At 37.8% G+C, this 18,639-nt stretch overlaps 1 protein-coding gene across 23 annotated transcripts in view; it reads left to right on the forward strand.

The window, feature by feature from the left end:
- Window positions 1-18,639, forward strand: part of clasp1a (cytoplasmic linker associated protein 1a) — a 56,012-nt gene that overhangs the window by 15,188 nt on the left and 22,185 nt on the right. For 14 of the 23 annotated variants that reach the window (XM_056755253.1, XM_056755261.1, XM_056755258.1 and 11 more), the window contains exons 7-20: window positions 300-397; window positions 3,353-3,423; window positions 10,948-11,088; window positions 11,865-11,938; window positions 12,052-12,144; window positions 12,242-12,387; window positions 13,206-13,341; window positions 13,553-13,623; window positions 13,903-13,962; window positions 14,443-14,520; window positions 14,654-14,821; window positions 16,284-16,330; window positions 16,408-16,578; window positions 17,244-17,267. In XM_056755253.1, coding sequence (XP_056611231.1) covers window positions 300-397; window positions 3,353-3,423; window positions 10,948-11,088; window positions 11,865-11,938; window positions 12,052-12,144; window positions 12,242-12,387; window positions 13,206-13,341; window positions 13,553-13,623; window positions 13,903-13,962; window positions 14,443-14,520; window positions 14,654-14,821; window positions 16,284-16,330; window positions 16,408-16,578; window positions 17,244-17,267 — 1,378 coding nt within the window. Of the gene's footprint in view, window positions 1-299; window positions 398-3,352; window positions 3,424-4,395; window positions 4,502-10,947; window positions 11,089-11,864; window positions 11,939-12,051; window positions 12,145-12,241; window positions 12,388-13,205; window positions 13,342-13,552; window positions 13,624-13,902; window positions 13,963-14,442; window positions 14,521-14,653; window positions 14,822-16,283; window positions 16,331-16,407; window positions 16,579-17,243; window positions 17,268-18,639 lie in introns of those variants that run through there. The other 9 variants (XM_056755255.1, XM_056755263.1, XM_056755267.1 and 6 more) reach the window with 2 other exon arrangements.

The following is an 18,639-nucleotide window of genomic DNA, read 5'->3' on the forward strand; positions in this document are numbered from 1 at the left end:
GCTTTGAGGACCTCTAGTGGGGGTTTCTTATGTGAAGTCACTAGGAATATAACAAATGTACATATGATGAATAAACAAAGATAACATTATATTTTAAGTTTTAATAGCAAATCTACAGTATTGCGTTATACAGCTTCTGTAGGATTTACATTATATGTGACAATCTTCATAGAAGAGCAACAAGTCATTGATTTTAAAAGAAAATAGTTATATCACACGTGTGAGATAAAAAGTATGAGTTATGAAGTACAGTGTAAGACTTTACAGTGAATGGAATTATAATGTATTCCTGTTCCCAGGTTCGAGATGCGGCTATGAACTGCCTCGTGGAAATATATAGACATGTAGGCGAGAGGGTTAGGATCGACCTTAGCAAAAAAGGACTGCCGCAATCACGGTAAGAACGTTTTGAACTGTTCTTTCTCTTGTTTCCTGTTAAAAAGCGTTTTTTAAATGGACCTTATGGACATGTTTATGATCCAGCCTTTATTTGTAACATAATTTTTTTTGGCTAAAGAGAGGAAAGTCTTTGTACAGGTCATTAGGTCTCAAATTTCCCTCCAGACCCTAATCAGGCTCTGCCCTCTTAACGTGAGGCTAATTTGGTCTCATCGGCTAACGTTATGAGCTCATATCACACAGTCTGTGGCATGCAGCGTAAACCTTCTCACAGCCAGCATTCAGAACATTGTCGCTCTTGTAATGTTTTGGATATTTTCGCTCTTTAGGGTTGAATGTGCAAACGAGAGCCTCCACCCTTACTACACCACAGTGGGGTTATGGCAGTGGATTTGGATAGCTCTGTGTGTTTTTCTGAACGGACTCTAGTGAACTGGGTAGGATAAGAAGAAAGGCCAGCATTTGCTTGTGGTCTGAATTTGTTTGTAACATCTGTGAGGCGGCCCTCCTTTAATGGAACATAGGGATGTCTTGAGGGAACGTTCAAGCATCTGTTTCTCTGATCCTCTCAGTGGCTTTAGTCTTAAGTCTTAGAAGGCAGGCTCAATTAGAAAATGCCTGCGGGAAATGACATCGGTTTCAACTCATTTAAGGTCACTTCACTGTCAAAATTTGAGGATTCTTGAGGTATCGATAGTCTTTAGATTTCATGCAGGAAGTAAGAGCAGATTTCTCAGAGAACTTATTGGTGCAAAGAAACTCATTGTTGCCGACCGAGACCATCAATCTGTCCCGTCCATCGACTAGTTCTCAGAGACTCAGCAGGGCCATTAACGCCCATAACGGGACTGTTAAATGTGACCATCCACACCCAACCTCTGTCGTTTGCACGCGACAATTAATGAAGCTTAATTTATGATTGAAGATAAACTCGCCAGAATGGGTTTCTGAGCTCTTACCACGTTCTCTGGATATAGAAACTCAAGAGGTGGGGGTGAAAAGAATGGAGACATGACATTGACTGGAATGGAACCTGCATTTCCTGCTCGAGCATTATTGCGCAACAGTTTATGCTTAATACTTGGCCATAGCTCTGTTTTTGAATTTGTTTTGCAAATCTCTTAAATCTCTTGTGGTGGTGCTAAAATATTTTGAACCAATTATCATTTGTTTTCATTTAAGAGCTGCAATTATTAGATTAGAGAAATGAGATTAGTGTAATTTCAGTGCCAGCATGTCAGTCAGTTTCATGCTCATCTGTATCTGAATTATTTTGGTTGCGATCAAATCCTGTCACTATAAATGTTTCCCACATAGATATAATGTCCCTCAGAGCGATCTGTGAAAGAATCAAACCCTTATTTTTTTCTTGCCAAAGCCTGTGTTTGTTTTCAGATAAATGTGCCCAACAAAGTTTGCCTGTTTCAAGTCTAAAACACTGTCACTTGTGTTACTAGGTGTGATTTGGGATGTTCTGAGAGACCTTTCAGCCTAATTTAAATGAAGAATGAATTCTAAAGAAGTCGAAATCTCAGTTGAATATTGCACTATATAGGAACAAAACAGACACTTTCACTTTACTTCAAAAGGCAACCCATCCCATCTCATTTGCAATTCAAATCTGGGTGCGGTGCAAAGTGACGATGATCCTGTAGGATTAAATGTTTTGCATTTTAGTGGGTGTCACTATGGAGGTCCTTGATTCATATAGAAAGCTGAGTCCTCCTGAATCTTAACTTGCTTGTTCAATAGTAATTAGAAATGCTTAGAAAAATTGTGCTTTTGTTGACATTATGGCAATATATTTGATGTGACATCTGCTATCAGAACACGGAAAAGGGAATATGTGGGGATATTTTACAGTATATGCTAAAATGATATTTTTTCCATACTGCCAGTCGAAGTGGCCCAGGGGGCCGAAATTGCTTGTTGAATTTCTGAACATGCAGATGAATCAGCTTTGATGCTCAAAGCACTGCAGAACAGATAATCTCTTAAAAAGGATGAGGGATTCTCAGGGTCTTTTCAGGAAAAAATATGCTTCTGGTCTGTAAAAGCTCTGTGGAAGCAGTTTCTGGGTGCTGCACATCATGGTTCTGATTCACATTTACTCATTGTTGGATTTAAGGAATTTGATCTCAAATTAGTTTAGATTTCTTAAAGTGACACTTCAACCCCATTCACTACCATAGTAGGAAGAAAACAATGGTAGTCAAAAGGGCCCCAGAACTGTTTGCTCTCCTACATTCTTCAAAATGACTATAGGAGTCAATGGGGGGCAAAATCAGTCTGGTTATAAGCATTCTTCCAAATATCTTTCTCTGTGTTCTTCAGAACAAAGACGTTTTTACAGATTTGGAACTCGATTTTGATTTTTAAATAGCTGATGTTCACTTATGAAGTTGATGGTTTACAACTGTGAATATTTTGTAATGAGCTGATTGACTGATCAGTTTTACATTTAACATTTTTACGTCGTAAAGCGAAATCTTTTCTCCCATTTTATTGATTAATTTATCTTAAACAACAGATAGTCTGCTTTGATTTTCATTAATGTGAGAAGGATGTTGTTGAATTATTTGTAGCTTCAATCACAACTGTGCAGCTCTGTTAGGTAGGTCATGATGTCACTATGTTCATACAGTACCTATGATAGGTGCCAGAAAATAGGCAGGCGAATATTACAAAGTAGAATGGTGAGGAGCATGTTTATACAGGTATTTTCATTTCGTAGAGTTTTCTGAAAACGTTCCTGTTATTTTATAACACCTGTTTCTGTGGATTGTGTTGTATACATTGTGGGTCATGTTGGAAAAGCAACATGCCTGAGCAAATTTCCAAGAGTTACTGGTTACTGTTTTTCTCTGACTTGGGCAATCTTTAACTTTTGCTAGTTCATTTAAAACAACATTCAGTTTTAATAAACCATCCTGTTTTTTTTATCTCAATACAGGTTAAATGTCATTTTCAGCAGATTTGATGATGTCCAAAGATCTGGGAACATGATCCCCTCATCTGGTTCAGGTAGGAGAATTATATAATTCCATATCGATCCCCCACTGTTATGAATATTTAGATCATGTATCCCCCTCAATGTCCAGGTGAATTTGTAAGTCTATTGACCTTATTAGATGCAGTACAATAGACCAAATACAGGATCCCTAGGTATGGGATGTGAAATACAGTAGCAGTTCAAGAAATATAGGAGGCTGATATGAAGCATGTTTGTTAGAAAAACAGGAGGGAGGACTGAATTATAATTCTGATCTCCCTTGCGGCCCATTGCACATAATATTGCAAGATTTAGACTAATTTTGCATTTCAGTAGGTGGTTGAAATCCAGGATCTGCGGCCCACGTTTGTTGTTATTTCACTAAATTTGTAACTTCTTTTTTAGTGTTTTTTTGGTCTCTTGAACTCTTTCGTCGTTGTCTAAATCTTGTAGAACTTTGTCTCTGTCTATTTAATCATATTGAATATTAGTCTTAGGATCAGTTTCTTGTTAGTATTAAATCTGAAAAAGACTGATATACATGTTTATGTAAAAGTTTTTAGCGTTGACACAGCATTTTAATGCAATATAGTTGTGCTATTTTTTTTCTCTACTTCAATAATTGCTGTCCTTGTAGAAATATTAATAGCATTACATTACAGGATATTTCTGTCAATTCCACTGCTTGTATTTAGTGTAAATCTATCGCACGAGGGCCAGCCTTTCCGGAGTGTCTTTCCTGTGCCAAGATGTTAGTTGGGTATTAAAAAGCTTTTTTTAATCCATCGAAGATGATCTCCATTGGTGAGCTTTTTTTGACATGCAGGAGAAAAAATGACAAGCAAACAGATCAAATCTAAGAACATTACATGCTATCTTTGGGAAGGGAATATTCTTTCTAGATGCTTTATTCGAAAGAATTGGGTGGCTTTTGTCTAGGGTGCAGTCACAAGACCAAAGCAGCAGGAAGGGAAAGGGAGGGAGAGGCGGAGATACGAGTGAGAGAGAGAGTGTGTGTGTGTGTGTGTGTGTGTAAAAACAGAGCTTTGTTGTGTATGCAGTCTCTCCATGTGAATTGAAGAGACGCTTGCTCTATGACAACTGGAGAAGGTAAGCAGTGGAATGGCCATTTTAATGACAGGGACAGATGAAGGTAACGTTGGGTGCTAGCTTTGTTAAACCTGCAGCTGCTGTTGTGCACAGTGGACAACATGTTTTTCCGTCTGTTGTTGTTTTGGAGATACGTGTGCACTGTTTTGAGATGAAAATGTTTTTTTTGCATCGCTGGTTTTCTGGTGTGTTTGGTTGGCGTGTTTTTCAAAAGGCAAAGCGGTTGATGTTATGTAACTTTGGAAGAATGAAATATCTTTTCATTCACGTTTGTCAGTGGATGAATATCTATGAAATATACATTAAAAATATTCTAAAAATGCATTGTTGTATTTCAGGATCCAATTACAGTTTGTTTGCTTTCGTTTCGCATGGCTTCACTGAATTTTATTAGAAAATGTGCATGTTGTTCCTTTTTATCGCTCGCATTCTCCACTGATAAATAAAGAACTGGGGGTGGCAAAGAATTTTCTGAGAGTGAGTATTTTTTAGTTGTTGTTTTACGTAGGCAAGCATCAGACAGACGTCTATGGCGGTTGCGTCACGTATCACTGTCTTTTTTCATGAGTGTTAGGTTTTTAAGGTGGTCAGTACCTTCAATATCTGCTTTAAATAATGCCAAAGTCACTATTTGACTATTGATTAACAGCGTTTGTCTTGTCCGGGTGACCCAGGTGATGTCATCTAAAGAAAGAAGTGGCACATTTGAATAAAAAATATGATGTGACGCACACAATATAACCAGAAATATGTAGGCCTATTAAGAAAGTAAATTGGGTTCATTTAAATTTTTTTGTGTACTTCATAAACAAAGTTTTATTCTGTAAATTCATAGCTATGCAACTGTATGTATGTATTTGAATTACTCATCAGAACCAAATCTTTCAAATGTTCACCTTCAGCCTTTAATCGTAATACCGTTTTCCTAGGGCTGGATTATTTGGCCTAAAATCTATATGTATATTATATTACACATAAATGACCTGATTCAGATTGAAATCAAATATTCTAATTAAATATTTTAAGCCTTCTTTAGATATACGTTTCGTGTTTGTGTGATAAGTACTTTCATAGAAATATATGCTCGGAATGGAGCCAGAGGCGGCTGATAACGCGGCCTGTTTATTTTCTTTATTTTAAAAAATCACAACGTTTTGTTGTTATTGTGAATGTACATATATAAAGTAGACCACTTACAGTTTCAAATAATGTCTTACATATATCTGTACACCCAGAAATAACAAGAGTATTTGAAGTCTCTTTTGCTCTGATAAGAAAGAAGTGAGGTAGCGGCACCCGTCGACATGGATGTTAAAGGGAAAGTAATAGAAATAACCGACATGGGAAAATTACATCGGTTAGAGGTTCTGAATTCTGATTTTGATTACTTTCAAATGAATCACTAGACACACTGCAGCAAGTGATCAGAGAGTTAGAGAAGTAAAAAGGCAGGAGTTCAGGCAGGACATTATACTTTAAATAGTTCCTACAACCAAAGAATGTGCAAATGTCATCTGTGACTTTCACTTTATATTAGAATACAGTTAGCAACACAGCATTGCATGAGATTAGGACAGAACAAGAGTTCATGTCCTACAGCACTATTATGTAAACATGTCGCCAGGGTTTGGAGCGCTTGGCCTGACATTCCCAAAGTCACTCAGATATGTTATGCTGTGTCATCTCAGTCCAGTCAGCAGCTACAGGAAGTTGTCATGTGACACAGCGACAAGCGTTGTGATCAAAATGATAGGGAGGGCTTTTGGAGAGTAGGTTTTAGTTTCTTATTTGTAGGGTAAACAAATTAAATAGCTTTAGGTATTGCTTAATTTGTAAAGTATGTACTTTTATTGGGGAAAGCAAAATGCTAATGGCACACATTAGTTTGTCCTATTACGCCAATTTTGGTCAGCATTTAAATATCTGTACCAATGTATGTTTTGTCCATCCAAATAAATGTCATCAGCCTTTTGCTGCATATGTTAACTCAGTCAAAGTCTGCCCACAGTCACATGTGAGAGTTGGAGAAGCACTTTTTTTAGAAATCGTTCAAAGCTTTGCAAATCACTCAAAAAAAGATTAAAACTCTACATGAAGTGTCAGGGAGATTAAGAGGTTTTGTCACCTTGTTAGGACACTGTGAAAGTTTAAGTAATGAAAGTAAATATCCTCATTTGAGCACCGCCCTGCTAAATAAATAATTTGGAATAAATATTGTCTGTCTCATATTAGATGCTCAGAGGCATTTACCTAGGCATAGATGAATAATAAGAGGTACATGGAAATTATATATCGTGGGATTCAAACTCTATTGTATCCTTCTTTTATAAATCGTGTGCATGCACAAGACCACTGAAAAACAGGCCAATCCCAACATAACACCGACTGTTACGTTACAGTCTGAATGTATGCCCCCAATGTTGCATAGACCCGCCCATGTTCTAGGCCAGCCGGACGTGCACAGCCGAATCACAGGAAGTTCTATAGGTATTGTGAGTAAGGTTGGGCAATGTCTACCAAATTGCCATCGCACGTCCCGAAAACACTTTTGTGAAAGCAATGTGGAGTAAAATTAAACAGCAGATATAATTGGTTCTTTAAAAATGTTCTTAAGCCACACTGTGTTATTTGTAAAGGGATAATTCAACCAAAAATTGTCATTATTTACTTATACATTTCTTTGTTCTGTTAAACACAAAAGAGGATATTTCGAAGAATGTCGGAAACCACATTCTATGTGGGAACAAATGAAGAGTTTGGTTCCAAAATGAGATCACACCTTTTGCATTTTTTTTTAATAATGTTTTTTAATATTTTATCATGAAATGACTTGAGGGTGAGTAAATAATGACCATTATCTCTTCAAAAGCAAGGTACTCAAAATAACAGAAAATTTCTTTCGATATACACTCACCTAAAGGATTATTAGGAACACCATACTAATACTGTGTTTGACCCCCTTTCGCCTTCAGAACTGCCTTAATTCTACGTGGCATTGATTCAACAAGGTGCTGAAAGCATTCTTTAGAAATGTTGGCCCATATTGATAGGATAGCATCTTGCAGTTGATGGAGATCAACTTCCACCACATCCCAAAGACGCTCTGTTGGGTTGAGATCTGGTGACTGTGGGGGCCATTTTAGTACAGTGAACTCACTGTCATGTTCAAGAAACCAATTTGAAATGATTCGAGCTTTGTGACATGGTGCATTATCCTGCTGGAAGTAGCCATCAGAGGATGGGTACATGGTGGTCATAAAGGGATGGACATGGTCAGAAACAATGCTCAGGTAGGCCGTGGCATTTAAACGATGCCCAATTGGCACTAAGGGGCCTAAAGTGTGCCAAGAAGACATCCCCCACACCATTACACCACCACCATAATTGCATTAATGAGAAATTTAACAGGTTTTCCTAATAATCCTTTAGGTGAGTGTTTAACTACATAGCATAACTATATATAAAGAAAGGAAATTGTTAACATTTAAAAATATGCAAGGCAAGTAAATATCAACAAATAATTTGATCATTTGGTGAACTGTTATTCCAACATACATGTTGTGCCTCCGGGTAAAAAATACTATTGTTGTATTTTAGTGGCACATGATAAGAAAAACAATTGAGATGAGACATTTCTGAGCCGAGGGAGCGATCGCTATTTAACCAGTGATCTAAGATCTTGCTGTTAGATTGATTTTCACAGCAGTTAAATGAAGCATCGTCTCATTCTCCAGGCCAAATAATTGAGAATTTTGTTACCATTGCAGCTGTCTATGCGAATCAGTGAGGCTTGCTTATGTTGTGTCTCAAGTCAAAGCAAACTGTTATTAAAAGGCAAATTGAGAGATTTAATTGCTTCTTGAGCTTGATCCAGAGCTGATACTTTGAAATTAAGACAATAGAATTGTGAATGAGCCTCTTGTATAGTTTTTGTCTATGACTGTAAGTGGCCCACATGCTGTCTTTTGAAAGATGGCCTTTGTAAACGTATTAAAGTTGGTCTGATCTTCTTTTTTCCCTACCGCCCACCAATGCTAGGGGTTGTTCATGTCTGCAGTCGGCATACTTAACAGCAGACATTAAGTGGACCATCACTGTTTCCGTGGCCACAAAGGTTCTTCAAAATCTCTTATTGGAGAGTTAGTCATTGCTCAGCTGTGGCCAGACATCCATGCCTGAGACTGGTTCTGATCATTTTTATTGCCTTTCTGCTGACTCTATATGACTCTTTCCTCTGTGGAACACAAAAGAGAACATAAAGACATTTCTTGGGGGTTTTATGTCTATGTCCATTCTTTAACTCATTCGCCGCCAGCCTTTTTAAAAAAAAGTTGCCAGCCTACGCCAGCGTTTTTATTATTTTCACCCAACTTTAATGGCTCACAGTAAATTTTTTGTAAAGATATTCTGCCCGGATTCCACTCTGGGTTCTGGGATTCTGTACTTTTTCCCAAAGGTGTGTAATAGAGCCACCTGCTGTATAACAGTACAAACACTAATTGCCGTAAAAACTCGTCTTTGGCGCGGAAGAGTTTTTTTTTTAAATGACGAGATAACTCGTCAATGGTGCTGAAGGAAATGATGTAAGAATTTTCGTTTTTGGGGAAACTATCCCTTTATATACTTTCTACCATCTGAGCACAGCAACATTGGCTTGACCAATAGTGTGAGTTCGAGCTGGGGCTATACGTTTATTCAGCCAATGGTAATGGCTCTTTGGGAACTGTAATGTGCTAATTTTGTAAGTGAGGATATTTTAGTATTTATTTTCTATTCAAAATGACAAAATCCTAAAGGGATTATGATAAGGAAGAAGATCTCAAAACCGTGAAATACATTTAGCTATGGTTTTATTTTAGGGTGGTAAGGACTGATTTTGTACAGTGTTTGGCTATAAGTCGTTATAAATGTAAATGCGGTGATCAAGAAATATAAAGGCAAAAATGTCATGATGGTGACAGCCCTAGGACAGCAGAATAGACATCCTGTAGCTATTTCCTTTTCAGAAAGTTATCTATTTTCACAGCCATGTTTGAATGAAGCCAAAAAAGGTCTTTGCCTTGGAATTCCGACAGAAGTTTGCTCCAGTCTTTAGTATAGTATGTGGTCTAGCCATTATGTGGTCTCTAAGTCATTGTGAGCATCCCACTGTTCTCTCAGATAGATTGTTCTTCATGTACTCATCCAGTCAAGATTAATCCGCTTGACATTTGTGTCACCAGTTGATGAAATATGTGTTTGATTCTCTTGGTCAGTGTGCTACATGCTGAGTTTGGTCCATACACCATGTCCTAACCAAGCATGCCGTGATAAGATTTCTCCCAGAGGATATTTGTCTGTTCACACTAAATGCAGATAAGAGAACAATCACAAATACTGCCTGTCGGAAAACTATCGGAAAAGTTTTTGTATTTGACGCACCTTCTCACAGTCCTCTTGCAGCTGAAGAATATAAAGATACAGAGAGGGCTCCCTTGTATATTTTCTTGACTTTCAAGTTAGGTTGCCGACCACAATTAAAAATCAAATAAGCTAAAGGTATTCTGATGACTTCTGTGTTGCTACACTGGACTGTATAATTTTTAAAGTAGCCAGTCTTTTGCTGTTTTTGAGGCTTTGATTATGTTTTTGGGGTGTTCAACAATGTTTCTAATTTCAAAAAAACTTTTATATTTCACATATTTCTAGTCTATTGTTCACCGCTACCCCTCTTCTAGCAAAACAACTGAATTTCTTCCGGTCTATGTTGAATTCCTCCTTCCAAATGCTTTGATTGGTAAAGCTTACCTGGTCTGTCGTGATTGGTTCCCCACTTAGAGTGTGTGAAGATGTCCCAACCATACCATATCAGTGAGTTTCCTCTTCTCAGGATGTTGTGATTGGTCGTTGCCCTCTCAGTGGAGGTGTATTCATAAACTTTGGCTTTTAGCAATAAACATTAACAATGGCATACTTCACTTTATCAGTTAAAAACGATGCGGATCGATCGAAGTGTAACGCAAAATCTATTTTTGATTATTAATATTCATGAAATGCAGAACTTCCATTGAATGAAATCTGTGTATCCAAAGCTGTAGGCCTAAATTTAAAATTTGTTTCTAAAGTCAAATTCACTGTTGCGTGTTGTATATTGCCATCGTGGCTGGTTTGTAATAAAAATTGTACTGACCTTTCATAGTGTGCAGCAGGATCTCTACTGGTTAGGACATTGGTCATCGGTTCTTGACCATTTGATATGTAAAGATAATTAAATATTGTGTCTTTTGTAAAGTCTTTTGTCAGTCCTGTTTCTTTTTCCTTTTCGACTTATCTAATTTTTAACAAGAATCTGGACATCTGACTTTGTCAGTAGCATGCTGTTTTGGAACAGATTATTGATGTTCACGACTGACCTGTTTTCTCAAATGAGAGCACATCTGTATCATTGTTTCCTGTGTCCTCTGCAGATAAGAACTTTGATGACGAGGACTCTGTGGATGGGGGCAGGTCCTCCTCTTCCATATCGAAGGGCTTCAACAACAGCAGAAGAGTAGCCAGCATGGGCTCAATGAGACGACCCAGTTCTGCCTCTGGATCCAGGGCTGCGGGTAAGACCTAGTTAAATTACTAAAGCAAAGCCTTAGCTACAACTAAGAAACTAAAGCCAAACGCAGCTCATCAGCGTAAACATTGAAGATGTTCATAAATGCTGCATCAAATGGTTGCAATAAATTATGAAATAATAAGTGATCCTAAGACCGTGTTCACACTTGACATCTTTTTTAAAGCACCAGTGTTTTTTCTGCAGCTCAGAGCATCTTTAGAGATCGAAAAAAGTTTTCTAAAAAAAAAACACCCTAAGCTCCTTTGTCACAGCTAACCAATGACAGACAACTGTCTTTCAATAACAACATGCGAGGAACGTGATGAGTCGAGAAGGCTCAAGATGGAAAAAATAAAATTTCGGCCGAAACGCCAGTTGAATCATAGTTTTGTATAAATGTAAGTTTAATTTTCACTTTCAATAACTTCTTATTGCATTTCTATCGAGAAATTAGTATTGAAGTTTTTGAATATGTAATTGGTTATTGCAAAGACGCTCTCTGTTTATAATGCAAATAGTCTTCCATTACCCTGCCTATGAAGCATTACTCTCTATGCTGCCATCTGCTTATCTATGAACTTTGCCGGCTGCTATTTATTGTAACCACAACGCTGGATTTAAAAAAAAAAAGGTCAACTTTTTCTTGTCCAAAAAGAAGTCAAGTGTGAACACGGCCTAAGAAGGTAGTGGAAATGAATGGGCCTTATATTGGATGGCATGGAGACGTTGAAAGAAATTGCTTTGTGAGTGAAATATTATTTTGTGATTATTGTTTTTCAGGGAAGGATGTCAGTGCCGGGGCTGTAGATGAGGAGGATTTCATCAAAGCTTTCGAAGATGTTCCTGCAGTGCAGGTAATGAGCACCTGAGGTTCAATGCCACATGTAACACCAAACAATCACCTAAGAATTAAATTATCTGTCTATCTTTAATTTTAAACACACCTAATTGTGTTCTCCATGTTCAGATATATTCCGGTAAAGATTTAGAGGATTCATTGAGTAAAATCCGTGAAGTTCTATCCGATGACAAGCAAGACTGGGAGCACAGAGTCACTGCTGTAAGTTATTACTACTCACTTTATACTGCTGCTAAGAAACTTCATGAAGAATGTGTTTTCGAAGAGGCACTGAAAAATTGTTGCATCATGTATTCAGCTGAAGAAGGTGCGATCGTTACTTCTGGCTGGTGCAATCGAACATGAGGGTTTCCTTCAACATCTCCGGCTTTTAGAAGGTGCCCTCAAGCTCTCGGCTAAAGATCTTCGGTCCCAAGTGGTTCGAGAGGCCTGCATCACGCTAGGGTAAGAAGCCATACTACTCTACATTCTATTTGTCACTTAAATCTAGTGATTCACCATCCTGTGTTTAGTTTAGTCCATCACATCTTTTCAATTCTCAATCAATGAGTGCAACAGACCATACCAAGAACAAGATGTTAGTTCGTAGCTTTGTTGTCCTCTTTCAAAACCAAATCCGCTTCTGGGATCTGTAGATGTTCATTCAGAAAGACACCCTTCAAACAGCAATGTTATACACACTTAAAAAAAAGGTGCTTCAAAAGGTTCTTTGATGCCAGAGAAGAACGTTTTGGTTCCATAAAAAACCTTTAACATCTGAAGAACGTTTTTGTTTTACAAAAAGTTCTTTGTGGACAAAAAGGCTATTTAGATTTAGGTTCTAAAGGTGATGAAAAGAGATTTGTTTCAATGGTTCTTTGTGGAACCAAAAATAGTTCTGTTATGGCATCGCTGTGATGAACCCTCTAAGCACCTTTATTTAGCAATTAAAAAATGCAAAGACTCCATCATAGACACTCATAGTTCTCATCTTCAAAACCAGCGGTAAATGAAGTTGTGATGCGAATCGCTGTGATTGAGAACGGCCCAGCGGAGGTCTTTAATTATTCTCGGCTTTAATGTGTTTCTAATGGAGTGAAACGGAGCTGCCTGGACCGTGCAGGACAGCTCCTCTGGTAAAGTGCAGCCACATGATGGATGTCTAAACAAACTCCATGGCTTAATGTCACACAAACATGATACATTTCCATCTAGAAGTCAACCCATCCTTTTTCCCGTCTCGCAATGCGTCTTGTTGATCGGTGGGTTTTGTCCTCTCACAGGCATCTATCCTCACTGCTGGGGAATAAATTTGACCATGGGGCTGAAAGCATCATGCCCACGCTCCTCAACCTGGTACCCAACAGCACCAAAATCATGGCCACGTCCGGAGTGGCAGCCATCCGCTTCATTCTCAGAGTGAGTTCTGATGACATTGTTTTGGAATAAATTTAATTTTTCTATTATGAGTCTACTTTGAAGGTAAATAAAACGTATGCCTCAACCACTATCTTTTTTTTATTGATAGCCAACATTTAATAAGCTACATTTTTGTGTTCCTGTACATAAGCAGAACGTTTTTGTTGCTAGTTCTTGTAGAAATAATTTTGCCTTATTTGGTCTCTTTCAGCACACACACTTCCCGCGCCTTATCCCCATTATCACCAGCAACTGCAATTCCAAATCCGTCGCTGTTCGAAGGTAAAGTTGCCCTTTCTAAATGATCTCAAAACATGAAAAGTTGAAACAAGAAGCACCAAACAGAATTGGCAAAATATTGTTGATTTTCAAATCTGCTGTTCAATAGGAAAACCATATTGTCCTGCGCCCTGACTCATGTCATTGGGTGCTTTGATGACCTAGTATGATCGATTATAATTCTGTTTGATGTCACAAGTGGCACATAAATTGCAACGGTTGAGCTATTTTTATACAGAAAATAAACTTAAAAGAAATGTTCTGTTTGTCAACCTCTATCAGACGGTGTTACGAGTTTTTAGACGTGTTACTGCAGGACTGGCAGACACACACTCTTGAGAGGTGAGTACAGACAGTGAAAAATCACTAATGCTATAATGGGAACAAAGAAGCAGTTATTGTTTTTTGTAAAATCCTTCATGCCCAATATGTGTCACTTAATACTTGGTACTGTGTGTATTTATTCCTCCCGTGGCTAACCCCTCCTCCTATTTTTGTGACATTTAACTTGTGAAACGTGTGTTACTTATCAAAGCTCGGCTGAATGGGCAGCTGATGATTTTTTTCGCGGGTTGAATTGATGAGCCAAGGATGTGTGGCAACCATGCGTCCCGGCCGTTTCCATGGCAATAGAGCCAAGAGCTCTTTTATAAGGAGAGCAGGGCTCCCCTTCTCCTTTCTTTCCCACTGTGCCGCCTTTAGAGAGATTTGGGAAAAGGGTCTGGCGCCAGGTTCAGAAAGTTTCAAAGGGGTCTGAGTGTATTCACTGTTGCTTCTGAAGACTGATTGTAAGAAACTCAACATGTTTCCCTACTACCCCAGACATGTGGCGGTTCTCACCGAGACCATCAAGAAGGGGATCCATGATGCTGACTCAGAGGCCAGATCTGTGGCCAGAAAGTAAGTCTCTTTTATATTTGTATTCGTTTTATTTGTTTAATGCGTGATCATGGGCTTTGTTTTTTGTTGCGTGTTCTTTGTAGCATTGCTATGATTATTTATTTTACTAATAAGAGTTGTATGTCTTCTGTAGGTGTTACTGGGGTTTCCATGGTCATTATAGTCGGGAGGCAGAGCTTCTGTTTCAGGCGTTGGAGTCGACCTATCAGAAGGCCCTTCAGTCTCACCTGAAGAGCTCAGACAGCATAGTGTCTCTGCCACAGTCTGACCGCTCCTCCTCCAGTTCTCAAGAGAGTCTCAAGTGAGACCTGCATGCTTTCACTTACATTTTAAATATCGCAGATGCTTTATTTCTATATACACTATATAACTACAAACCAGATTATTTTAAGATTAGATTCAACATTATGGTGATGGCAAATGCAGGACCAATAAAATGCAGTAGAGTTGAGTGAGGGTCATGCAATGATTTTTATCACATACCTTCAAAAACGTAGACGATAAACAGCGTTTATATAAATATAGCTTATTTACGTCTTGTCATGTTGAAATCGATTTGCTATCTGTGGCTATAAGAGCATGTGCACAGATTGATGGTTGAGTTTTTGGGCATGACAAGTCTTCTCCGTATTTGTAGCAGTGAGCTCATCTCATATTAGTCTGCAGCATCTGTTAAATTCTCTTTCTCTGTTGTTCAAAGCGAGTAAGATAATTTTGTATTAACACTAGGGTGATGACTGATAGCTCTAATGATCACAACCCGTGTCCAGTTTCTGTACACAAAAGCACCAAACAGTGCTGTCCTGGTAACAAAAACGCAAAATGTCTGGCTAGTACAGTGTTGAGCATGTTTGATGTTGGTGTGAGAAGTTGGGGGCACTGAGGTGTTGTGATATAAAAGTAAATATTTGTATGATTATTTTAGATTAGTTAAGATATGTTTACAATGAAGTTGTATTTGTTAACATAAGTAAATGCATTAGCTAACAAAGATCAATTTAGCATTTAGTAATCTTTGTTAATGTTTGGTAATGCCAATTAAATGTATTTGTAAATGCAAAAAATACCGTAAACTAAAATGATTAAATGTTTAAAAGTATTGTGTATTGATATTTTTATATTAGCTAATACATTAACTAATGTTAATACACAGAACCTTATTGTAAAGTATCACCTGTGTGGATAATAATTTCACCTCTATTTTAAAATAAAGCAGCATAAATATTGTGATGATTCTTATGGGCTTCTAATTTTGACCATTTTTGACAAGTGTATCAAATGCTGTCAGTGGACTAATTTTGTGATTCCTTATTTGTTTTGCAATTCATATGCATAAAGCTTTAGAATGGAGATTTTTAATAACATACATGATTAAAATTAGAATTAAAATCAGAAAATGGAATTACAGTTGCCAAATTCGATTTCCTGATATCCTAAAAAAAGAAATTTGCTTCTTGTACTACTAAATCTGGCTTTTTAAAGTAAAGACCAGATACATAAATACTTGCATCAACCTTTTGAATGCCTTGTGTCTAGTTCTCTGTTATTTCACTATAGTAACCGTCTATGTTATTTTTATCATTCAACTCCTGCCAACAACATGAAGGGAACTTTATTATACAGCAATTATGCCGTAACAATGTTTGCTTTCAACCTTCTTGACAACCTTAAATAGTCCATTGGTTTGAAAAAGACTGGCTTGTTGCTTTTGTCAGAACCTATTGGCTGTTTCTGAAAACTATTTCTCATTTACAATTTTACAGCCGGCCTCTGTCAGTGAAGACTGTCATTGGAGCCCCCGTTACCAGAAGTAAGTGCGAAGAACCGTTATACTCACGCCACTCGTTTGTAACACAGACACGCAAACGTAATGTGTTGTCTTCTCAGGTAAAGTCATTGGCTCAAGGGTGTCCACGACACCCGGCGCTCTACAGCGGTCCCGTAGCGACGTGGACGTTAACGCGGCCGCCAGCGTCAAATCCCGCATGTCCAGCGCAACCTCCCCGTCTCCTTTCAGCTCCGCCGCAGCTCTGCCTCCAGGCTCCTACGCCTCCCTGGGTGAGACTCGGTCACATACTATTTATCTTCTCTCTCATCTTTGATTAGGAATTTTAATAAAATACTCATAAAAATCAGTGGCTTTTATGGCTGCAGCGGCCCATTAATAAAACTAGATGCCATTAAGCTGCTCTCTGATGAGGAACAAATGACGGGCGTGTCACACATATCCTGCCATTTATTATCCCGTAAGGGGAAAAGTTCAGTCTAGTTATTTTTGAAAAGAGTAAAAAAATATTAACATAGCTATATCATTATAATGTTAGCTTTGGCAGAATAGCATGTTTAAGCGCTAAATTGTGACACATCGTTCCATCTGAGCAATATTCTTCCATGAAATATTCGCCCACCCGTTATTTTAACTTGGTCTTATGCAACAGGCAGAACTCATCTCTCGACGTTACTAACTTGTCTATTACTGTGTGTAATGTTCCCTCTGATCCGCTTTCTAACTCCATAATTCCTCTTAACTGATGGAGGAGATTTTATTTCCTTACCCGCAGTAACACTCATTAGATCCCGTGTGCTTCCATGCAAGGCCTGTTTCTCAGCAGACCCCTGACTTCCACGCTGCCACGGGCTTAACTGACTCTAACCTCTGCTTCTTATGCCTCTCCTCTCCACCCTGCACACCTCTGCTTTTCTTTTGTGTTTTTGCCATAAAGATGGTGCGCCTGGTAAAATAGATGGTAAGATGTTTGTGTGTATGTGTTTGTATGTATGTGTGAATGATCAGATGTATCCGTCCTATCGCGGGGATTCAAGCAGTGTTTTTTTGTCTCGTCTGTACTGCTAGTGGTCTCACTACTAGACTAGTGGTCTGCATGACCTGTGTGCATGATATCCCCCCTCCCCGATAGTAACTTAGTGGTTCATTCAGATAGTCACTTGCCGTTTATATTATCTTATTGGCTTCCACAAATAGATAACTGAAATATGACGATTCTTAATTTACCCACTCTCATGCCATCCCAGATGACTTTTTGTTTCTTTGTCTAAACACAATCAAAGAATTGTATATAAAAATGCTGTCATGTTATATGGGAAGTTCCAAAAGAGCACATCCGTCCATCATTAAAGTAATTCAAATGACTCCTGTGGGTTATAAATGACTAATGCGAAATGGTACATTTGTGAGAGGAAACATTTAATATGAAATAATTTGTTTGTGTTCATCTGAATAATCAATCTCTGGAATGCCATGAGAGTTTTGATATTTCTGTAAACGTTTTAGTTAAAAAGTCACTTAGTTTGTTATCTCATGCCTAAGGTCCTTATTAGTTGATATTATTGTGTAATGAGCAACAACAGCCGTATATCTCTCTGACTTGGATATGTAATCTTAGCCAGTTCTTAGCCACTGATTCAGTATTTAATTATTTGTAGGTTCTTTAAATGGATTGTGGTGTTGGTTTAGTTTATGTTTCATTCTTAAAGGGACGGTTCACTCCAAAATGAAAATTCTGTCTTCATTTACTCGCCCACAAGATGTTCAAGGTTTGATAGATTTCTTTATTCTAATGAACACAAAGAAATATATTTGGAAGCACGCTTGTAACCAAACAGTTCTTAGCCATCAATGACTAGCAAAGTAGGAAAATTGCTTTATAAATTGATTTGTTCTTTTGAACACTTTTCTTTTTGAACAGAATGCAGGCAAGCAAAAGTTCTGCTGAACTTTTGATTACATTGTAATTTTTCCTGACATATGACAAATACAGTCTATGGTTATCATTCACAAATTGCTAAATAATTGTTTTTTTAAAAATAAGAAAAATGTGTCTTTGAAGCTTTATCAAATTATAATATTTCATTGTTGGGACTAGAATAACATGAAGAGCAGTTATTGACTAGAATTGTTATTTTTATAAATTATAACAACTATTATGTTATTGCATTTATTTACAAACCAACATTTCATACACAATGTCATTAAAGTCAGTATATGTTTATTCTTATCACAAGGGAATTCCTCAGTGTTTGTCCTCAGTATCTCTGTCTCTTATTGTTGTTATTTCATTACTTTGCGATATGTCTCCGTGTCCGTCACTCTGTACCTCT

This window comes from Triplophysa dalaica, chromosome 8, assembly GCF_015846415.1.
Source record: "Triplophysa dalaica isolate WHDGS20190420 chromosome 8, ASM1584641v1, whole genome shotgun sequence".
Taxonomy (NCBI): Eukaryota; Metazoa; Chordata; class Actinopteri; order Cypriniformes; family Nemacheilidae; genus Triplophysa; species Triplophysa dalaica.